At 35.2% G+C, this 24,821-nt stretch overlaps 1 protein-coding gene across 12 annotated transcripts in view; it reads left to right on the top strand.

Moving 5' to 3' along the window:
- Nucleotides 1–23,485, top strand: part of LOC109861965 (WD repeat-containing protein 7) — a 29,608-nt gene extending 6,123 nt beyond the window's left edge. For 2 of the 12 annotated variants that reach the window (XM_020441824.1, XM_020441829.1), the window contains exons 6-26: nt 35–180; nt 454–474; nt 2,321–2,347; nt 6,937–7,027; nt 7,193–7,607; nt 8,130–8,350; nt 9,138–9,357; nt 9,537–9,651; nt 9,770–9,975; nt 15,333–15,470; nt 15,637–15,705; nt 16,376–16,477; nt 18,302–18,514; nt 18,672–18,936; nt 19,109–19,328; nt 19,424–19,649; nt 19,885–20,222; nt 20,332–20,655; nt 20,799–20,891; nt 20,975–21,172; nt 21,259–23,484. In XM_020441824.1, coding sequence (XP_020297413.1) covers nt 35–180; nt 454–474; nt 2,321–2,347; nt 6,937–7,027; nt 7,193–7,607; nt 8,130–8,350; nt 9,138–9,357; nt 9,537–9,651; nt 9,770–9,975; nt 15,333–15,470; nt 15,637–15,705; nt 16,376–16,477; nt 18,302–18,514; nt 18,672–18,936; nt 19,109–19,328; nt 19,424–19,649; nt 19,885–20,222; nt 20,332–20,655; nt 20,799–20,891; nt 20,975–21,172; nt 21,259–21,444 — 3,834 coding nt within the window. In that variant the 3' untranslated portion in view covers nt 21,445–23,484. Of the gene's footprint in view, nt 1–34; nt 181–453; nt 475–2,320; nt 2,348–6,936; nt 7,028–7,192; nt 7,608–8,129; nt 8,351–9,137; nt 9,358–9,536; nt 9,652–9,769; nt 9,976–15,332; nt 15,471–15,636; nt 15,706–16,375; nt 16,478–18,301; nt 18,515–18,671; nt 18,937–19,108; nt 19,329–19,423; nt 19,650–19,884; nt 20,223–20,331; nt 20,656–20,798; nt 20,892–20,974; nt 21,173–21,258 lie in introns of all 12 variants that reach the window. The other 10 variants (XM_020441835.1, XM_020441836.1, XM_020441825.1 and 7 more) reach the window with 9 other exon arrangements.
- The last annotated feature ends 1,336 nt before the right edge of the window (nt 23,486–24,821 follow it).

The following is a 24,821-nucleotide window of genomic DNA, read 5'->3' as shown; positions in this document are numbered from 1 at the left end:
ATGTATTTATTAATCAAATTATTTTTTTGTACAGATATTCGATGCCGGTGATTTTTCGGTTCTCTGCTCGATAACAGTACCACGTGGCGAACGTTGGATGGCGGGTGATTTCTTGGCTGCCGATAGAGTCATTTTGTGGAGCGACGAGGGTCACGGATATCTATACAAGCTTCCAGCAAAGTATGTATTTGCTCGATAATATAATATACTCAATATAATTTCAGTCAAACAACATCACGGATTTCGAGTACTTTGGAAGTAATATTTTTTTTAAACACTAGAATTTTCTTCTTTCTGGCTGATAAATAATATTGCTTAACGAACAGAGAATTTTCTCTCGTACTCTTATTTAATATTTGCGATCGAGTGACACATTTATAGAACACATTTGATTGCAATACTTGAACATTGAATCTTATTGATTATATTAGCACATCCCTTTATTGCTTTTAGGGTTCTGCCAGAATTTGACAGGTAGTTTCTTTTCGCGTACATATAAGTATTAAAAGTTGATTTTGTTGCAAATAATATATCTAACAAAATAAATTTTAAAAGAAACAAATATTTTATATTGATAGTTAGCAGCATGGTTACGGTTGCTAAAGCGCACTTTATTTATTACACTTTATAGCGGTTTAACACGTTGAAATGGCTATTAAAACAAATCAGCGTTTTTTTAATACGTAATTGTAATTTATGTGATTTAAATGTGTGATATTTTTCTTTGAGAAAAGAAAGTCGCGCAAACGTTTTAATCATTTTTGACATTTTAATCATAATTTTATACATCTGAAAGATCATTCTCGAACGATTTTTTTCGACATGTCATCAAAATCAGTTTATCAGTCTTGTATTATTTTCTCGTGGACTATTAACGTACTTTATTAATATACGCATTGACTTACAAACGTAAGAATAAGTTTTTTGTCTTTCAATTTTAAACCTGAATGCTGTAGAAGCACTTGCTGGCAATGCACATGTTTCGATTTTAGTTTGTACTTTGTTTTCTAATCATTTATCATGCGCTAACATGTTCGGAATCATGCTGTTGTTTATTTACTAAATAACTCCGCTACAAATAACCCATTTTCATAAAATAAAAACTGTCAAAATCGATTTTAAAACATTGAAAAATAGAATTATCAATATTAACTTTTGTTTTAGTATAATGTAATTTACCCTGCAAACGTTTTTTTGACACCTATCCGCAAACCAGGGTCGTTTATGTCCTACTGTATTTTTCTCTATGTGAAAGTTATACAAAAATTCGAAAAATATTTATGTAGTATCCTTTATACCTTTTATTTTATTGATCAATCGAAACATTTTGGGAAAAATTAATTTGTTTAAATAATTTTTTAATATAAACAAAGTAACTCGAGTGAAATGTAGTGTTTTGTTTAAAAAATCGTAACTTTGCAAAAACTTGACCAGATTAAAAATAAAATGCTTAAATTAAAGATGAAGATTGCAGAATTCATAAACAAATTATGCTACTGCATTTTATTAAAGTTAAACGCTTAATTTTTCAACATGAAAAACGTTTTTTATATTTGTGAATGCTGGCGTTTTTGAAGTAAAAACTAAGGTTTTTTGATTACATTTTTATTCAAAATAATAGTAACATTAGACCATAACAAAATAGTCAATCTGTTTTTTTCGAAGCACCCGAGGTAGCTCGTCAGAAGAGCGCTGCGTTATTTTGAAATTATTATGAAAAACATTTTTTTAATTTGATTTTTTTATTTAAAAATATCACGACTTGACATTGAGCAAAATTGTGAACATATAAAAATCAGATAAAAAACCAAAAAGTTTTTACTTGTACAAAAATGTATCGTAATCTGCAAAGTATTCGCTCGAAATTTTGTCTTGTCACTGTGACTATCAAAGTTGTGGAGATCTGAAATTTGGCCGTTACGTTCTCCTCTTATACAACTTTTTTTAAGATCGGACCCCTTTCTCTTCTCTCGTTTGTAAATTATAAACGCAAATAGATTTTGCGCGGACACTAATGACCATGGCTTGCAGTTTGAGGGCTAAATAATGTATTTTAAAAGATTAAATACTCAATAGGAGTTTCCTTCGTTATAATACATATATTTTTCAAGCAGAAATAAAAAGAAAACTTTTAAAAAAGGATTTTATTTTTACTCTACGAAATTTGAGCATTCAGCGTTTAGCCGACAACAGTGTAATCTGAAAAATTTTTGTACATGCACATTAAAGTAACAATTAACACAATAGTTCGTCTTACGGTGATGTCTTTTTCATATTATGTACACATCTACTGCATTCTACGCGGGATCTGGTGTTCTAGCAAGCTGAAGGGCAAGGCTCTCAGCAGGTAACCCGCATTATCACTTGTACATGTTCTTCATACAAGTTTCTCTTCTGATCTTTTATTATTTTTCTTTGTGATCTTTCTCTCTTTCTCTTCTTTTTTTCATTCATCATTTTTCTCGTATGTTAACATACTTTTTAACTTTTTTGTATTAATATAATCATTCGTTTTTTTCATAATAATCATTCTCTTTCGGTGTGTATCAGGATATACTATTATAGAACCTCAGAGTACACACTAAAGAGTGACTCCAAAGATCGCTCGTTTTGGAGTTCTTGAATTTTTAACCAAATAGTCCTGAATGATAGCTTATGATAAGACATTGTCAATCATATTAATTGATTCAAAATCACACAAGAGCCTACTTTTCGTTTCGGAGATAGGCAAAGTCAAAGTTACTAAGTTGGGTGAGAAAAGAGTATCGGTATTATGACATACGTTACAAGTAAATTTACGGAACTGTCTATCAGAACTCACCAATTTTGATGGGATAACTTTGCACATTTGTAAAATATGACAAATAATCGACATATTTTTATATTGGCAAAAATGCACTCTAAAGGGTGACAAGCTCTTAGATGTGAGGAGATTTTCACGTTTCAGCTAGAATTTATATACATACATTTATATACATACATTCTGCGTGATCAAAAAAATAAAATAAATTTAAAAGGTTTTTGAAGTCGCTGATTTATGAAATTCTAGCCCCGAATTTGTAATCACAAATCAAAATGGCGGACATTGACTATCTAACTTTTATAATTATTAATCAATACGCACAAAAATGATCATTTACACATTTCTAGGATCGTTGCTTACAACTCTGAACATAGGATTTCAAAATACAGACCCAATATGTTAATAAACTGACAAACTGCTAAACCTATCCTATCTTATCCTTAACGAACTATAAGATAAAATTAAAGCAATCCAGCCGACTAAAAAGATCGAAGTGTTCCAGCCAACTAAAGCAAAATCGAAGCGAAAAACAAAAAAATTATTTTATATCAAAAAATATATGTCGCTTATTTGTCATAGTTTTACAAGTGTGCAAAGTTATCCCATCGAAATTGATGAGTTCCGATAGACAGTTCCGTAGATTTACTTATAACGTATATCACGATACCGATGCTCTTTTCCTACCCAACTTAGTAACTTTGACCTCGCCTATTTCCGAAACAAAAAGGCTTAATATGAAATTTTTCTGTGATCTATGTCTCATCATAAGCTATCATTTAATACACTATTTGGCTCAAAATTCAAAAACTTCAAAACGGACGAAACTTTACTTCTTTTTGGGATCACTCTTTGTATTTTGATCACCAATGTATAGTGTTGCAGATGTATAATGTTTTAATTCTAAATGAATTGATTTATTGCGTTGACACAAATTACACGCATCAATTGATGACTTGAACATAAAATTGTTTTTTTGTCAATTTTCTCACGTGCTATATACGTAACATCACGAATTTTCTCATAGACGCTCACATTTAAGTTCACGTTTTCATGTACATTGTCATAATCATCACACTCCTTAATCGCAGTCCAAACAGATAATGTATACAAGATGAAATGTGAAAGATATTCGGGAGAAGGTAAATACGAGAAGAAATCACGTGTTATCATAACTCATTACTTCTGTTTTTTTGTATTCTTTTGTTTGCTTTAAGTTGCTTTGCACTGGTATTATATTAAGTGTATGATGTACACACATATATACATATATACATATATACATATATATATGTATATACAAACAAGCGTGAAGCAAAGGTAATTCACGGTAAATATTTATAAAAGGTCATTACCCCCCGAATTCAATAAGCTTGACATATGCTGTCAAGGATTGTTACTCTCTGAGTAACAATCAAAAGGTTTTAGTCGTTGCTTGTTGTTTGTTAAAAAGTTATAAACAAAAGAAATTTCATAAATAAATTCTTATTTTCCAACATCATGTACATTTTGTTTGTTATAAGCGTGCAGGCAGGGAAAGGGATTCCCCCTGCATCCCTTCTCGAGAAATAATAGGGAACGACTTCTGATTAAGTGTCGCTAAAAACCACGTACATACTATCGACATGAAGCGACAATCGTTTTTTATTTTTTCTCGAGGGAGGTGCAGTCCCGCCTGCCTACACGCTTACAACACAAACATAAAGAACAAAAAGAACAAAAAAGAGTCTCGTTATTTTGGTTCAACGTTATACATAATGTACAGTCGGCGTCAATGAATCGTTTCGTAATCCCGGGAGCTAGGGGTAAGAGAGACGGTATTCCCTAGGAGTAAGTACTGCCAACGGGCGCCGCACTAACTAACTGTAGCAGATTTTGATAAATTGACCAATTACAGTATTTACTGCTAAGGAATACCGTCCCTCTTACCCCTAGCTCCCCGCGTCCACGAAACGATTCATTGACGCCGACTGTACAGACGGCGTCATTAATTCGAAGAATAGGCGCGGGGATCACATAAAAAGTCCAGTTGATCCAAATATCCATTAGTCCCAAAATCGGGTGTCCAGTTGTGGACATGGTGTCCACATGGTGTATCACCACCCGATGACGCCTCGGTAGCTCACCGGCCGCCAACACACGCAGAGGAGTTCCCCTAATCTTCTAATCAAAGGAATGACTTCTAAGCCACTCCTCCGACTCTTTACTGGCGCACACTATCACCAGTATCCATCTATGTCCCAGGTGCCGATGAAGGTGGGAGCTTTGGCATCTCCGGACATGCCGAGGATGCGAGATCTAATCAATTTCTTGATCTCCAACCCCTCATCAGCTCCTAATTTCTTGTCGGGGTAGCCTTCCAATACTAGGGCCACCTTGACAGTTCCTGTTGTCACCTGCGCATAAGACCTTTCATTTCTGGGTCTCTTGTCCTGGCGATTGGTAGGGGGACTAGGGGTAGCGTGCTCCGGCCTAGCGCGCTTCGCCGCGCTACCCGAAGCCCGTCCACCCCCAATTCCTGTTTTTAAAGCAACAGCAGTATGAGTGTGAGAGGCCTTAGCAGCCACACTCTCCCTCGCCTGCCTCTCGTTTCTCAGACGGTGCCTGGTGGCTCCGCTAAGTCTTTTGCGAGGCGGGGCTACAGAGCCCGCTCTCGTATCGTTTAGACTCCCTGGGTGTTTGCTTCCGGAGGAAGTTTTGCTCTTGGGAGCTTTGGAAGGGGTGCTTTCTGAAATGTTATCCATTTGAGTCCCACGAGTGTCGCGGTCGCGCGGTCTCACCCGGCCAGAGCCGCGTATGGCTGGGGCTTGGCTCGGTACTCCTGGATTTCGCCCGGTATCCAGGAGGCACCGTTCAGGACGCAACACCCTTTGCGCCACGCAGCTCTCGGCACGGTTGTTCACACCTTAGCTTAGGGGGTTCCTCTTAGTTGGCCGCGGGCGGGCCCACCCCTGAGCGGGTGACCGCCCGTAACCTTAAGCCCTACCCGTTCCGGCGCGAGAGCCCCGAGCCTCCGAGGACACCAGATGCTCACCTTCTGTGGTCAATACTTGTCCCATCAGTTTACACATTCGTTGTGGCAACACGACCGGGCAGATCTGCCAGCGTCCACTCGGGGGCTGACGATCAATGCCCGGCCGCGCCGCCACCAGCACACGCTGGGAACAAAATAAACGTTCCGTGTAGTTACTGCGAGGCGGCCAGACCACGTGCACACCGAGCGCTCCGCGGACCCGGAGCTCCCGCCTCGGAGCTACTACAAGGTGGGAACCCATTCGGGGGGATCATTACACAGTAAATCACAAAAAAAAACTTTGTTGTTCCAACTACACATTGTCACAAAATATTGAAATAATTTGGCGTGATATGCAAGCAAATATTCTATATTACGGAACATCAGTAGAATATTACAAATTTTACATAGCTGAATACTTATTTAAACGCTTTGCGCATGAAGGATAGATTCGGCTACAAAACAATGAATAATACTTACAATGCATTATAATAACAATAAAAACATATAACATTATACAACATTACACAGAATAAATAAGAAAAGTGGAAATTTCCAACATTCGTCTACAATCTCATTTTTTTTAAATAACTTTTTACCAAACAACGAAGCAACGGCTAAAACCTTTTGATTGTTACTCAGAGAGTTATCCTTGACAACATATGTCAACCTTATTGAATTCGGATGGTGGTGACTTTTTGTAAAATATTTATTGTAATTCACTAAAAGAAAAGTTTGTCGACACATTTGCAAAATACAATTATAGTTACATAATTCGATTGTCTAGTTAAAAAAAAGACGTAGTTTTTCACAAGCACATTCACCTTTGTGTACCGTTTTTATAATAATTCTATTGCTTTTAAAGATTACGTTTACTCGCATTTGCTTGCTAGTAAACTTAGCGAATAATCACGCAGTTTTTAAGTATTCGCAATAAGCTTATGCGCGATATGGAAAAAAATAGTTACTATTTGTGAATATGGTTTTGAATATCAAGCATATATACAAAGATTTCAATAAATCTTGAATTCTACGAACATGAAAGTGGAAAACAATGATTCACAAATGGTATCTAAGACTTTCTGAAGACAAAGGGTAATTACCGTTTTTGTATGATATACAGTAGCGTCGCGGATAACAAGAACTTTCATACCGCCAGTACCGAGCAAGATCAGCCCTATCTGTATTGCACACTAACCCAACCCGGAGACAAGGTGAGAAAACATCTTTTTACTTATTTTTAAAATGTATTTGTGCGCGTCTCGATACTTCTTATTTTTCAAATTGTTTCTCTTTAATTAATTCATTTTTAGAAATGTCTTAATTATCTTTCTTTATTTTCTTTTACCGTGCGCGAATTTTTGTTTCATACGTTACAGCCTCTTTCTTGCCCTCCGGCTATGCGACTGGTCACTGTGCAACGTCAAAACAAGACTCTAAAGTATTTGTTGCGCGGTGATAGCGAGGGTGTTGTTATCCTCTGGACAGTGCCAGATGTGACGACGCAGCAACTCGCCCAGATATGTCAGAACGACGGGTCTTCTCCGCCCGCGTTACCGCCGACTGTAAAAACGAGTCTTACCGCTGCCTGGGACGCGATGAAACCACCACCCGTGGGAATACTCGATCAGTTGGACTCAGGCGACGGTCAGGGTATTAAACTCACCGCTTGCATTTACTTACCGCAGCAGAGTCGGCTAGTCGTTGGTCGCGAAGACGGTAGTATCATCATTGTTCCAGCGACGCAAACTGTGATGCTTCAATTGCTGCATGGCAATCATCAGCAGTACGATGGTATTGTATCTGCTTATTGATAATACTTAGTAGGTGTGTGTGTGTGGGCGTGTGCGTGTGCGTGTGCGTGCGCGAGCGCGAGCGCGAGCGAGCGAGCGAGCGGGAGAGGGAGAGAGAGGGAGAGAGAGAGAGAGGAAGAGAGGGAGAGAGGGAGAGAGAGAGAGAGGGGGGGAGGGAGAGAGAGAGAGAGAGAGAGAGAGAGAAATAAAAAATAAATCCAAAAAGGAGAAAAGGCCATAGACACAGATGGTGTGTAACGAACAACTTATTTTATTTTTAACGTTTTGATTCAGGATTGGATCATCTTCAGAAAAAGTTGACAATTTCCTGTATGTATCAAAGTCAAGATTACACTGCGATATTGTTAATACAAAGTGAAGTGATTAAACAAATAATGTGAAAAAAAGTGTCTGATAAACGTGTTCTTCTGCCTACTTGATTGTAATGTGAGGATGTAAAAGAAAGATAAAATCTATACACACATGATATTTTTTTGATTGAAATTTCTTACCTATTATTTAGATTGGCCACCACATCAAGTTCTTCTGGGTCACTCAGGACGAGTAAACTGTCTGCTTTATCCACACGGCGCGGCATCTCGCTACGATCGCACTCATCTCGTTTCCGGTGCTGTGGATTTCGCTGTTTGTCTCTGGGATTTATACGCTGGCACATTGATCCACCGGTTTTGCGTTCACGCCGGCGAAATCACACAACTAATGGTGCCGCCTGATAATTGCAGTGTATGAATATTTGCTAATTTGTACTATAAAAACTTGTATTTGTGATTATGGTATTTGTGACCTTTTTTAATCTTTATTTTGTCCTAAAATTAAGAATTCATACGAAATATATAACGTCTTACGAGCCGAATGCAGGATGTTTGTGCGGAAATGTGCATGTATATATATATGAATATATATACGTGTTCACAAGTAAATTGTTACAAGTGAGTTATTTGAATTGACATTTCAATTCATCAAGTCATATAGGAAGCTAGATTTGCATCTCGTATATGAAGGATCCCAAATATCTCTCCAAACTAACTTTCATAAAGCCTTAAAAATTTACTTGTTAATTTACGCCGGTTGAAATGATAAGCGTTATTAAAAACTATCAGATCATCTTTGAAAGATGTATGAAGTATTGCGAGACAAGCTCCAAGTGCCTCGGTGGCCTAACAGGGAAGACGACGGAGATTCCAGGTTCGACTCCTGGCTGAGGAGATTTTTTCGTAATATTTTAAATTAGTTTGCGGGGTATTCGGGATTCTTCATATACGAGATGCAAATCTAGCATCCTATATGATTTGATGAATTGAAATATCAATTCAAATAACTTACTTGTAAAAATTTACTTGTGAACACGTATGTATATTCATATATATATACATGCATATTTCCGCACAAACATCCTGCGTTCGGCTCGTAAGACCTTATATATATTCCGTTGAAACTTTCATAGAGCCTTAAAAATTTACTTGTTAAGAATTCATATTCTGTAACAAACTATGGGTATTTTTATCCGCAGCCTAGAATACAAAAGTGCGTTTGCAGTGTGGCGTCAGATCACAGTGTCACATTGCTCTCATTAGCTGAGAGAAAATGTGTCGTGCTTGCTTCGCGTCATCTTTTCCCGGTGGTAACCATCAAGTGGAGACCATTGGATGATTTCATGATAGTTGGATGTTCGGACGGTGCTGTGTACGTTTGGCAAATGGAAACCGGTCATTTGGATCGCGTATTGCACGGTTTGTTAGCTCTTGCTTTAATTTTTCAATTTACTATACGTTTCTTTCACATTTTTTTATTTTTAGCAGTCTCAATTCTTAAATCTTATGTATCCTTCAATTCCATGTTTTCGTACTACATTTCTTTGAATATACAAGATTTGTACTTGCAACGAATCTTATGTACATATTACTTTTAGGCATTATTGCGGAAGAGGTGCTCTACGCATGTGATGAAAACACTATAGCTGCGGCATGCGGATCTGCTGGCGGCGGTGAATTAGGACTAGCCAATCCTGCTGTGCATTTTTTTAGGTAAATGAAATCTTGTAGCGTGGACGGTGAAAATCTTGCGTGATATTCGAGATCTTCCGAGATAACATTCTCCGTTATACAGTAACTCCGTACAGTCCGTCCAATTTTTATTTTTTAGGGGTTTACGCCATAGGAATTTATCGGCAATTCGACACGCCACACAGAGAGGGCTGCATCAGTTACAGCAGCTTCACGGCGGACATGGTCCCGATCATGGTAATCAAATAAAAGCCAAAGGCTCGCCGTTAATGATTCAGGGATTCAGGAGTAACCCGAAGGATCCGGAGAGTCATATCTTGTTTTTCGACATAGAAGCGTTAATAGGTACAAAATATTCTTCTAAAAAAATTTAAGTGTCATAATTTATAATAATCATTTATTTGTTGGGCTGTTGAAACCAATGAGCGAGGTGTTTTGCTGTAAATAATTACACTGCTATTTCCAAACGTTTCGGTTTTTATTCTAAACCATCTTCAGTGGAACTATTATATTATACACAGAGATTATTTAGATGTATAGATACATTATCTGCAGATACATTGTTCGCAAATATATGTACAAATCACGCAACGAAAAGCATATGAATTTTCCAACACCTTCACAGTTTGTCTAAAATCGGAAGATATGAGTTATCTAATAATTTGGTCTCTTGCATGACATTAAGAGGGTACTGGATACCGACTATAGAGACCTGTAAATCGACGTTTTAATATTTCGTTTTGTGCCGTATTTACTGCATCAAATCCAAAATGCTTCTACAGAAATAAGTAAATGATGCTAAGAGTTTGCTGTTGTTCTTTGGAATGTCAAAATTCAGCATAAATTTTTTTTTATACAGTTTTCTTCTATAACCTCACCATATATTCATGTATATAAAATTATTTCTAAGCTTATATACATATTTACACTGAATTACAGCAATAAGTACGACAAAAAAGAATCCAATGAGATACTCAGATTATGATTGGAATGTGTAGATGACGAGAAAAAGCGATTCTCGTGATGACAGTATAAGTTATTACATACTATCTTTGTAAATGAAAAAAAGAGCATTATATACCCATTTTCAAGAGCACCATGTAGTTTTTTATATTTACTTGCTTCAGTAGAAGCATTTTTCATGTGATGCAGTACACAAAATTAGAAATTAGAGAAATTTACGTTTCTAAAACGTCGATTTACAGGTCTCTATGGTCGGTATCCAGTACTCTCTTAAGGCTGTTCTTGTTGAGCTTGATATGCAATGACTCAGATATTAAACGTTTGCAATAATTTGTTTCATGGTCTAACGCTCGTATGAACTTCCAGTAGAACGTATGATCAGTATATGACAGTTCAACAAATGTTCCTCTATTACCGAGGTGACCTTCTGTTTTTATAAATTCTATGTATTCTTTTACTCTGATGTTTAACTGCCGTTTGGTCTGCCCTACATAATTTGCTTCACATGTATTGCAATTTATGTTATATACGATGTTTTTTTTTTGTTTTGTAGTAGTTGATCTTTGTGAGTTTTAATATATTTATTTAGTTGGGATTGAGACTTCTGCAATATAATCTGATTTGAGGTTTTTTTGTTGTTTTTATTAATAATTAATGGTTTTAAGTTTTCAGTGATAGAGAGGACAAACGGTACCACGAAAAATCTAATAGGTTCTCTCTGTTCATTAGACTCTGGACATTGTCTATGACCATTTAGCTTGGTGGAAAACAATATTCTTAATCTTTTTTGTATTGTTTAAAAGATGAAGTTTAAGAGGATGCTGAGCCGCTGGCAAAAGTCCGCTCAGCTGCTACTCAACCGCTATGCTATCGAGTTAGTGGCGCCATCTCTCGGGACCAAATCAAAACAAGGATAGATGAGAGAGACAAGGATAGACATATATTTCTCTCTGACGCTTCTTTAAAATTATACAAATCGTAGTTTTAATTTTTCTTGTCTCACAAGGCTTTAAAATCTTTTTTGAAGCACTCAAAATATTCGTCCATGTTTCTAGTTTGGGATAAAGATATTTTTAGTTGGATTTATATGCCAATTTTGCATATAAAGTAAAAATGTAGTTTTAGTAATAACAGTCTACACAAACTTTTTTTTGTTTTTCTTAAATTTTTATGCTTTATCCCATTCTTTACTATATTTTCTTTATTTCTAGAGAAGTATTTTTTATTCCGATTCATAGTTTTTACAAAAAGTTAAAAATACGGAATGAGGGTAAAACAGGACGGTTCAGCATCCTCTTAACGAGTAGTTATTATCCAAGAGAGTGTCAACACACAACTGTAAGTTTTTGTTGTTGGTAATTCGGGTTTGATAGTAAGATAGCTCTGTCGAGGTTGTAAATTGTGCCGATTTTGTGGCATAAAGAGCCTTGAGATAGATAGTTTAAATACCTTCCTGAAAACGTTGGTTTGTGGTACCAATCACATTTTACAACGTTATTCTCAAGAACGATACATAAATCTAGGAAGCCTAGCTCTTCAGTTGTCTGTAACTCGTAGGTGAATTGAATTAAATGTTTGTAAATGTCATCTACTTTGTCTCTGGGGATCGCTATTGCGATGTTGTCAACGTAACGAAAAACAGTATTTGGAAAGATATGCTGCTAAGTATTCTTAGTTCAATATCTTGCATAGTGATGTCCACGATGATAAGAGAAAGAGATGAGCCTATTGGGATACCATGGGTTTGTTTATATATTTTAAACTAATAAATATATGTAAGCCCGGTCAGTAAGAGCCGATCGCAGGATGTTGTGCGGAAAAATGTGCGTATATATATATATATGCATACATTTATATGTATGCGTTCACGTGTTAATTTTTCACGTGAGTTTTTTGAATTAAAATAACAATTCTTTAAATCATATAGGATGCTAGATTTGCATCACATATATGAAAGACCCCGTGTATCCCCCCAACTAATTTTTAAAATATTGCGAAAAAGTTGTTTATATATTTTATTGTCAAATGAAAAGAACGTAGATAATATCATGAATCTTATAGCTGACAAAACTTCTTCTTTGCTTATTTTTGTATTTAATCTTTATTATTTCCATCTCTTGGACACTCTTTCTAATGCTCCAGATAGCCAAATGTGAAAACTCAATATAAAGCAAAATAGCAAAATAGCCAATGTTTATGGCAAGTGAGTCAGCAATATGTGAGCAATATATGAGCAATAATTTTTATTCATAAGTTGAGAAAAATAATATAAGTTTATTGCTGATGAGTTGTTGGGAACTTGCTGTAATTATATTTTGAAAACTGTTGCTGGCAAGAACATACTGAAAAGAGGATACACTCTTTTGTTACATTGCTGAAAACATATGAGCAATATTTGTGGCAAGTTGCCAACAACTTGTACTTTGTTGGCTATCTGGGGCTAAATCTATTGGTATGTTGGTGAAAAGTGATATTACATCTAATGAACAAAGAATAAACTCATCCTTTACTTTCAGTCCAGACAACATATCAAAGAGGTGGAAACTATCTTTTATAAAAAATGATGAGTTAGGTATGCTCTTGTACAATATTTTGTGTAAGTAAATTGCAAAACTATGGAGTGGGCTGTCTATGGTTGAAACAATAATACGATATAAGCATTTCGTGTTAGTATTAAGTTTGTGAATCTTAGAAATTCCATATGTTCTCGGAAGTAATGAGTGAGTCAAGTCTTAAGTGAAGTTTTTGTGTTGATTAATGTGTTGACTAAATTTTTCTCAACCCATCTACTTAATATATTACGTAATTGACTTTCAGTTGTGTTTGCTGGATCTTTGTTGATTATCTGATGTGTTGTTATCTTTAACCCTTATGTGCACACTCGGGTACCCACCAGCGCACATTTCTTTAAAATTTTTTATGTTCCAGTGAAAATTTTTCTTGATCCGGCCGGATGGTCACGATTTGATCATTTTTCTATCAAAATATCCTTCCAGATTTTTTTTTTTTTTAATGAGGAATAAAGAAAATTAGTGCGTTAATCAACTCGACAGGGACACTCGGAGTACCTCGGTACTCATGCATAGAATTTGTATGATTTCTGTATAATTTCTTATTCTATCGTACAAATTTTATTTAATATCATAATAAAGGTTGTTAAATAAGAACAAATGATTTTATAAATAAATAAAAATATTTTTTATTTTTATTTATTTATTTATTTATTCACCGCATTCTTTACATTGAGTTATCGTAACCGCATGCTCATCACATACGGGTTTGTTACAAACTCTACAAGATTTTCTGGTTTTCCTGCGTTTTTTTATTGTTTATTTATAACAAATATGGCAAGAACCAGTTATCACTTTTCTGCCGGTGTGGTTTAACCGCAGCTGAGAGTCAGAACAAACTTCGGCAGGAGAAATTTGTCTGTCTAGAATGCTCTTAACTGCCAACTTTGTAGAATAATTTCTTATTATTTGCAGATTTTGAGAGCAATCTTCAATTATTGGCATGTAGCTAGCTCTTCACTAAGTTGTCTCAAAAATATTCTACGTTGATGGAGTTTTTTTATTATTTTATTATGTTCATAATAAATGAGATATGCAGCAATGCAGGCAATATCGATAATGTTGTAGAAAAAAGCTAATGGCCATTTATTTGTACGCCGATGAGTGGTATATCTGCATAACATCTGGTCTACAGGATCTACTCTCTACCAGATTTATATTTATTATAATATAAAATCATTTCTGGTTTTTTCTTTGCATCATCGGATATTGCCATATCAATTGATGAGCAATTTTTTTCTTTTCGAGGTAGAAGGCTTTCATGAGAAAATAACTTTATGTTCTTATGTGCCAAAAAAAATAAAGCTTTAATATTACTTTCCACTATGCACTCGGATATGACAATATCTGATGATGCAAGAAAAAACCAGAAATGATTTTATATTACATAATATCATCGCAAACAAACTTCCATTGGCTCTAATTGACCGTATTTACATATACTTAATGTTTAAATAAAAATATTTTTTATTTTAAAATCATTTGTTCCTATTTAACAACCTCTGTTATGATATTAAATGAAAATTGTACGATTAAATAAGAAATTATACAGAAATCATACAAATTCTATGCATGAGTACCGGAGTACCCCGAGTGTGGTATAACGCAGGTAATTCCGGGTGTGCACATAAGGGTTAAGCATGTTATTAATTTCTATATTATAATCATTTTTGTGGTCGGCTATCGTGACGTTACCTTTATCTGCTCGGGTAAAAATAAGTTTAGAATTGTTTTGGATAAAATGTGAAGTGGCTTTGATTTGTAAAATTTGATTTGTAACTGACAAACAGACAAAAAAATTTTATAGTATTCACACAATATATGGCACAATCATCGTTCAATTGTGAAGGAGTGTTGGAAAATTGAAGTATGCTTTTCGTTGCGTGATTTGTACATATTTGCGAACAACGTATCTGCAAATAAATGTATCTATACATTTAAGTAATCTCTGTGTATAATATAATTCTAATCTAGTTCTACTGAAGATAGTTTAGAATAAAAACCGAAACATTTGAAAATAGCAGTGTAATTATTTACAGCAAAACACCCCGTTCATTGGTTCTAACAGCCCAACAAATAAAGTTATAATCTGGAATTACTAGTAGGAATCTGAGGAAACGTCTTACTATCAATTTTAATACTAATTTACTTTGTTCGTCAATTGCACAGTACAATTGCTCAGTGACGAGTACGGTTCCATGTCGCCTGGCTCCTTGGAAGCGCAAGGACTTATTTCTGCCGCTGAATATCAAAAAGTTGCAGCGCTCACTCAGTCTGCCAGTCCCGATGCTCACAAGAAAATAGTTGGTAAGCATCTTATTTATATATTTTTTAAAACAATTTATACTTGAAAACATACATTGTTGTACATGTAAAATAAGAACAGCACAGATTTTTTTGCAGTTGTACTGAGTTGTAACTCTTAAAAGGTAATATTGTGAAGCTCTATGTATTAATATGTCCTTTTGTATAGACTTTTTCGGTCGCGTCAAGGATAAGGCAGGCGATGTTGAACGAATATTGAAGGAGAAGGATCGTCACGGTATCGTGTTTTATTGTTATTTCGCAAACATTTTCTTCATGTAGAAACATTTCTTTATTAAAGTATTCTGTAATTTTGTTTATGGAATCTTCAAAATGTTTCGTTACTCTTATTTTGTTATTTTATCAATTTAATCTTGGCAACATTTTGTTACAAATATCTAACTCTGTTTTGCGATTCTTGAAGGTCGCAATAGGTTGTTTAGCAAGCATTTTATATTTTATTTGCGAAAAAATATTTGCAAATAAGTATAAGACTCATTATATATATTATTAACTTTATGTTTTTAATGTAATATTATCTTTCTTTAATTAATAAAAGTTTTTAGACTTTTTTAATATCTATAATTCTTGCTTTTATTAACTCTTTTTTAGAAATGTGATTGGTTTTCTTATATAAAATCATCTGAATCTCATTATTTTCAAGTAATTCATAAAAAATTTTTATTTTTAAATCTTTAATATTTTTTTTTTAATATATATGTATCTTTTTTACGAAAGTAAAGATTTTCCAGTTTTTTGGTTTTTAATAGATTCTAATAGTTTTTTTTCAGTAGATCTTCTTGGATTTCTTCAGTTTAATTTGGTAGATGTTACATTTCAAATTATTTTCGATTATTGTCGTATTTTCGATTGCTATCGATTACCTAAACGAGATCTTCTTTCTGTAGGTATATTGGCTAAGATGAAGGAAGGTGCGGAGAATGTGCATACTAAATTACAGGCCAAAGCAGAAAGCGTCGGTCTCAAGCCGTCGAATGTCGACGGCAAAGGTTAGACAGTATCTTAACAGTGATAAATTTTTGTAGTTCACCGATTGACAACACATCTTACAAAGATTTATCTCGTATTTTAGGCTTTCCACTTTTACGTTTTTTTCGATTTTTTGTGTATATCACACAACAGAAATTTTTTAGACATTAAACAGGCTTATTGTTATCGTTTCATCTAGATTTTATTATTATACTTAACAATTGCATTTGATTCATAAGCACCAGATCACGGAGATGGATAGTGGTTACTAGGATTGGTTATATTATTACTTCAATTTTGTTGATTCTACACGTTTGAAATTTCAGTCTCTTCAGTCTCTTCAGATTGTATATCTTTTTAATACATAATTATATCGCTTGTCTTTGATTTGTCATACAATACATTTATATCAACGTGTCTCATACAGCACAGAACCTTTCGGTTATGTTGCTACAACCCTGATAGCCAAGCATATTTTGTAAAATCATGTAACTTAATGCTGAGTTGAAGTTTTCAACTAGTTGCTGTGTATTTGCTGAAAACATGATGCATGTCATACGTAATCAACAACACGAAGGCAAATTTGAGACATTTTGTGTCAGCAGATTCAGAGCAAACAAAGAGCAACTATTGCTCATTAGTCTTTAAACAAATGAATGAAATAAATTCGGTTGTAAGAGCCGTTTGCAGGATCCCTGATAGCCACCTGTCTGTGTTTTTGCTGTCATGTTGCCGAAAACAAAACGCTTGAGTTTTCAGCAAATTTAGAACAAGGTGAGTCAGGCATTTGTCTTTGGTTTGACATGACACGTATTTAACATGTGTTGCCGACAACTTGCTGTATATTTGCTGTCAACGGTTTATCACTAACATAAAGAGCAACATNACAACAAGTTGNNAACAANACGTCATAAATTTCAGCAAAAATACAATATGTCGNAAACGGACAAATATATATTCAATAACACATNGCTCTGTGAAAGGGGAATTAATTACTTCAAGATTTCACTCAAATTAATCTTTGGAGATCTGATTTAGTTCGCCGATCAACTTATTAACTCGATGAAAGGTACCGGACCCGGAAAAAATCCTAAGGTGATGAGTGGGATTTGAACTCGAGACCTTCATATTTGCAATCCCTGCACTCAGTCCGCAAGACTACTTGTTCCTTACTAAAATATAATTATTTTTGTGTACTTATTCTAAAAGACGGTCATTCGTTTTCGACATTTAATGGGCTACAAGATAGAATAAATATATGTCAACAGTTTTTACCAATCATACGACAGAAGTACAGACATCGGTGTCTTGTTTTGTTATCGTCATGTTGCTCTTATGTTGCCAAAAACGAATGATAAAGCAAAGAGTTTTCTATAAATAAAAGTCATTTTGTTGACAACGTAATGAGCAATAGTTGCTCTTTGTTTGCTCTGAATCTGTTGACACAAAATGTCTCAAATTTGCCTTCGTGTTGTCGATTACGTATGACTATGCATCATGTATTCAGCAAATACACAGCAACTAGTTGAAAACTTCAGCTCAGCATTAAGTTACATGATTTTGCAAAACATACTTGGCTATCAGGGTATTGTGTGTACGTGTGTTTGTTTATTTACAATAGAATTACGCTGTACTTGATATGTTGAATGCTATTAACAATCTTACTCGACAGATCTTTTTATCTCTCAACGAGTTTATATTAATATTTAATTAATATTTAATATATGGTTTTTTGTTAAGCTGGTTGATTTTCACTTTTTAGTTACATCACATAGCTATATCTTTTAGGTAGCTTAAATAATATACAAATTCGCGATTTTTGTATCAAATGCGATATTTTATAGGAGAAAATTGGAATAACACCGATGCGACGAAAAACAATTTGAAACGGAATGGTGTGTTCAGCGAACCGAATACAACAATGGAGATAGCACAGCTACTTTTGAGTCTTTTACACGCCTGGGGTATGGACCCAGACTTGGATCGAGTTTGCGAAGGAAAGTTGGGACTACTACGGCCTATGGTTCCCGTTTCTTTCGGAGTACTATCTAAGGGAGGTAATGAAAACCGAACAACATATTATCTGTTGATATACACATATTCTTATTATTTAAATGATTTTTAGTGTCAAACGCATATTTTTCATAACGCAGCATTGAAGAAATAATCTAATAAAAATTGAATGTTTAGAAATAATCATGTATGTTGTACCAGGCTACATGTCATTGCTGTTGCCAACTTGGCAAACACAACTTGAGCCGATCGGCGAACCTGCGACACAATTGGAGCAACGCCTACCGGCGGAATTGGTCAGGCAAGAGAGGCTCACTAGAGCGTTCACAGCGAGAGCGCACTGGGAACTGTCGACGACTCTGACGAGCAATCATTTACTCGCGGTGGTCGCTTTAGCAAATACCTTAATGTCGATGAATAACGCAACGTTTGTACCTGAGCAAGAACGAAATCGCAAATTGCATAGGTGAGTTTGATCGTGAAACAAAAGTAAATTGTATATAGTCTAAAAATTATATAATATAATAGTATATAAAATGTCTGTGTTAATAATACACAAATATATACATACAATATATAACTGAAATATATAACTAAAAATATATAACTAAATATATAAGCAATTTTTATATGAACAGACCGGGTAATAGAGGTGCAGTAAACTGGAACAAGACAGAAGAAGAAAACGAAGAAATGTACACAGTGCAGCAAGCACAAATTAAACAGGGTTGGTCACTTTTAGCGACATTGCATTGCGTATTATTACCTGATAAAGTTGCGGCGCAGGGCGGTGCAAAAACATTCAAGCGGCCGCAAGTAGAAATGATGGCACGAAGATGGCAACATCAGTGCGTTGAGGTTTGTTATTTGAATTATTGACAATTAAATAGTTACGATTTACTTAATTTTTAAATATGTTGCTTCATATTTAATATTAATGATATTCTACATAGATTCGAGAAGCAGCGCAAGCTTTATTACTCGCCGAATTAGGCAGAATGGGCACGAAAGGACGCAAAGCGCTTGTTGACAACTGGTCACAGTATTTACCGATGTACAGCACTCAGGAACCTATTGCGCCGCAAGCGCAAAATCAAAATTCGCCAGCACCCGGAAGCCCAGTGCCATCTGCAGAATCGCAACCAGAAGAAGAATACGAAGAAGAGGAATTAGCTGAAGGTGAGTCGTTTCTTGGTATAAATTATACATTACACATGTCAGGAGAAAGAACCCGTTTAAAAAAAAAAGAAAAAAAACAAATAAACAAACAAAAACTAATTTCACTTTCTAATCGTGTTTTCTTTAAGAAAATATTTTTCATAAGAATTAAATATCACACAAAAGAGAAATAAATGTAGTAGAAATGCTGCAAATAATAAAAAAATCGACTAATTTTTAATATGCACTTTCTTAGCAGAAAGTATAGCTAGAAAGCCATCAAGTGTAGCAGAATTGAAACGAAAGCAGACCACGGCGGTCGTATTATTGGGCGTGATAGGGGCTGAATTTGGCCAAGATGTGGCTACAAGCAATCAAAAAAGGGACAACGAACAAAGACGGAAGAGCTCGATCGTGGAAGGTTTTGGCATAGGAAATAACAATCTTGCTAGACACACTAGCATGGCACTCACTCATTTGTTGCACGCACCTCATTCTCCTAAGCTACCGATGCACACGGCGCTACGAAGAGCCGCGATCGATCTTATTGGCAGGGGATTCACCGTGTGGGAACCTTATCTCGATGTATCAAAGGTTAAAAGATATTATCTAGATTATGACATTGATATTCTGAATTTATTACATTTATTATGAAATGTTTTTTCGAACTAATTGCTCAAATCTCAACTTTTCAACAATGCAGGTTTTATTAGGCCTATTGGAAATGTGCTGCGACGCGGACAAGTTAGTGCCGAGTCTTACATACGGCCTTCCTCTTACACCACAAGCTGACACATGTCGCACAGCGCGTCACGCCTTGACGTTAATCGCCACCGCTAGACCAGCTGCTTTTATCACTACAATGGCTCGCGAAGTAGCCAGGTTCAACACTCTTCAACAAAATGCTCAGACTTTGAACGTCAATCTTGGCGCGAGTGTTCTAACCAGAGCAAAGCCAGAGATTCTCAGGATTGTTGAGCAATTAATCGACAAGATGCAAAGCGAAATGAGCGATCTACTTGTAGAGGTATCAATTTTCATTCTAAATTAAAATTAATCTTAAAAGATTTAGTCTACATGTAAATATCTAACGCGTTTATACACGAGTCAACACGTTCATTGATTTATTTGTAATTAATCTGTAATTAATCTAATTAATCGTGTTTTCAGGTCATGGACATCATCTTACATTGCTTAGATCCAGGTCATTTAAAAATGAAGCCCTTGAACGAAGTATTTCCGGCAGTGTGTAGATTCAATCAGGTAAATTAACTAAACTCTTTTGTGCTTACTGCTGCATTTATTAAATTTAAATTTTACAAGCTTCTTTTAAATGTCACATTCAGGTCAGTCATTGTCCAGCAACGCGCAGGATAGCAGTTGGTGGTCGCAATGGGCAGCTCGCATTGTATGAATTGCGAGGCAATGTCAAATGCCAAACCGTTCCTGCCCACTCGGCACCGGTCACTGCATTAGCGTTCTCACCGGAAGGGAAGTTCCTCGTTAGTTATTCTTGTTCCGAGAACAAGCTCTGTTTTTGGCAGGTAAAGAAGCAGAAAGATTTTTTACAATTTTTTGTTAACATATATGTTACACGCTTGAGACATATGACTTGAATCTAATTTTTCAGCAAACCAGCAGCGGTATGTTCGGTCTGGGTAACTCACAGACTCGCTGCGTGAAATCTTACAGCACCGCGCCAATCAACGACGTAGCCCGGTTGAACCCGATGCGCTTAGCTCGTCTAATTTGGATTAACAATCGCACAGTTACCCTAATGCTCGCCGACGGCTCGGAGACACGTTTCAATGTTTGAACGTTAGGCGCAGTTCGATTGGCGACAATCTTATTTCACAAAGCCGAAATAAATTCGCTCGTCATTCAGCGCCAACGCGCATTAAGCCTTATACAATGCCTCTTCATTAGCAAGTTTTTTACAGGAGTGCTAAAAATAGTAACAGTAAGTAGCAATACTCTTTCTAACAGCAACAAACTGGCTTGACAGCACTCGAAGTTGAGTAAATGATGCCATTTATGTATCAATAGATTTATTTTCAAACTTAAAACTGTATTAGTTTTAGTCAGAAGAATATTGTATGATCCAAGGCTCGAGCGCTGATTATTTATTGAAGTTTTTCTTCTCTGTTTATATAATATAATATTGATAGCAAAATGTAATTTAGAAAGTTAGCTGTTATCAAAGCTGTTGGTGTGACTTTAATCAAAGTATCTCGCGCGTCTTAACCAGGAGCATCATTTGCTGATTTCAGCACGCTCATTGGTACTTAATTGAATATTATACTACTAGTATTTAAATGATCACATACTTTACGCTGTGTATGTTTTATTACATATAATCGTTATATGTAGTTGTCCAGTTCTAATCTTTTACCCGATTTTTATTCTATTATTAGACAAACAACAAAGAGCTAGACAGTCATATTTAGTTGAGTGCACGGTAAAAACACATTATTGATAATTGCTTCTCACGCGAACTATGCAAAGTCCAAAAGATTAGAGGACATGAATTCTGTTCCTAATACCGATTTTCCGAGAGTTTGAGACATTTCTAAGATGTATTCCGTTGCACAAAAGAGAAAAATTTTAGTTTTATTAAAGATCGGATATTTTTTGTCATACTTAAATACTCTACTACGATAAAAAGAAGAATAGTCATTTTTCTGAACTTTGATGTTACAAGAAGTGAAAAATATTTCGTATATAGATGTTGTTATTTTTATGTTATAAATATTGTTTGAAAACGCAACTGCAATATTTTTGGAGGAATTAAACTTATATGTTTCATGCTTTTCTCTTTCTCTCTCTTTTGATCTTGAATTCCCCAAAGAGAGATCTTTGGACTTTGGCCGCACATTTCTCAAAGGAACATTTATGAAAGAATCGGTCAGTAAAAATCATTATTTTAATCATACATTTTTCACGCGACTTTAGTAAATATAAAGTGAATAAAAGAAATAGTAGAAAAATGTAGCTAAAATTAATAATAAAGCACAATAGAGCCAACTTTTTTTTATTATTCTCTATTAAGAAACTCTATTGTGTCTAATAACTGTCGTGTCTTCACAAATATTCTATGATTGACAAAACCTTCGATATTAAAAGTATTTATTTCATTTCTTAGAATAAAAGAGAAAACAAGAGAGTTGCTTTTCAAAATCAACCCTGATAGCCACTTGTCCGTGTTTTTGCTGTCATGTTGCCGAAAACAAAGCGCTTGAGTTTTCAGCAAACTTAGAACAAGATGAGTAACATTTGCCTTTGGTTTGACATCAGACGTACTGAACATGTGTTGCTGACAACTTGCAGTGTATTTGCTGTTAACGGTTTAGCACTAACATAAAGAGCAACATGACAACATGTTGCTAACAACACGTGCCGAGTCATAAATTTTAGCAAAAATGCAATATGTCGAAAACGGATGAATATATGTATTTAATGGCACATCGCCTTGTGAGAGGAGAATTAATTTGAGATTTCACTTGAATTAATCTTTGGAGGCTTGATTCAGTTCGCCGATCAATTGATTAACTTGATGAAAAGTACCGGGCCCGGAAAAAATCCTAAAGATGATGGGATTTGAATTTGAGACCTCCATATTCGTAGCCGCTACTTAGACTGCGAGACTACTTGTTTCTTACTAACAATAAGATGTAATTATGTTTATCTACTTTATCTCAAGCTATCCTGCATATTTCATTTATTATTGAAAGTACTATTTTATTAAAAATACTGCATTGCAATGTACCTGCAACAATGTACAAAAATCTTTATCTTATTATTATGAAATAAACTTTAAAAATGCACTAAACATAGTATTAATGTACTCTAAATATAATTTAAAGTACATTTTTACAATGCAAACAAATTTTTTGTTTACATATATAGTGGTTATTATAGTTAATTCTTAATAAATATGTATCAAATGATATATGAAAATATGTATACATATTTTTATGTATTATTTTTCTTATACAAGGTGTCCCAACAATTTTGATCAAGCTAATGTGTGAAGGTAGATTGCGTCAGTCTGAACAAAAAGTTATGTACCATTTTGCAAACTTCGCAATAGTTATTGAGTAGTTAATTAAAACATGTGACCCAATGAACGCGCAGGAAGAGATAATCCAGACTCTGTAGGTGTATAAGCTTATCAGCTGTAAAGAAAGATGGCTTACTTCATGCAATGTCCTAGCAACGAGAAACAGAGTAAACAAGCAAGCGCAATATATGGCGTGTGGCGTGTGACAGACAGCTTCTTGTGATCAGCTGATATTAAGCGATTCAGAGAAAGCAGCGAGGGATAAGAAGGCTGCTTGCTCGCGATCATGTGATTCTCACGGCGGTGTAACGCAGCAAACAGCGGCAAGCGATACAAATAAGCGTGTGATACAGAAAAATAAGACAAACATCTACTCGTCTAATTAATAGTAATATCTTACAATGGGAGTCATTTCCTTCTGTCACAAAAAAGATATTACTAGTACTAACAATTAGTACTAGTAATATCTTTTTTGTGACAGAAGAAAATGAGAGCGCTTATTATTTCCTTATTTCCTCGCGGAAAGCAATATTCTCAGTTGCTTTTTCTGTACCGCCGAATATCAGCTGATCGCAAGAAGCTGTCACACGTCGCTCTCGCTTGTTTACTCCGTTTCTTGTTGCTAGTACATTGCATGAAGTAAGCCATCTTTCTTTACAGCTGATAAGCGTATACGCCTACAGAGTTCGAATTATCTTTTCCCGCGCTCATTGGGCCACATTTATTAATTAACTACTCACTAACTATTGCAAATTTTGTAAAATGGTGTATGACTTTTCTGTTCAGATTGACGCAATCTACCTCCACACTTCGGCTCGATCAAAATTTTTGGGACATTCTGTATAATAATTCCCTGATAGCCACCTGTCTACGTTTTTGCTGTCATGTTGCCAAAAACAAAACGCTTGAGTTTTCAGCAAATTTAAAACAAGGTGAGTCAGGCATTTGTTTTTGGTTTGACATGACACATATTCAACGTGTGTTGCCGACAACTTGCTGTGTATTTGCTGTCAACGGTTTATCACTAACATAAAGAGCAACATGACAACAAGTTGCCAACAACACATGTCATAAATTTCAGCAAAATTCAATATGTCGAAAACGGACAAATATATATTCACTGACACATCGCT

This window comes from Pseudomyrmex gracilis, unplaced genomic scaffold, assembly GCF_002006095.1.
Source record: "Pseudomyrmex gracilis isolate BER0280 unplaced genomic scaffold, ASM200609v1 scaffold_1206, whole genome shotgun sequence".
Classification (NCBI taxonomy): Eukaryota; Metazoa; Arthropoda; class Insecta; order Hymenoptera; family Formicidae; genus Pseudomyrmex; species Pseudomyrmex gracilis.
This window is presented reverse-complemented; position numbering and strand designations above follow the sequence as displayed.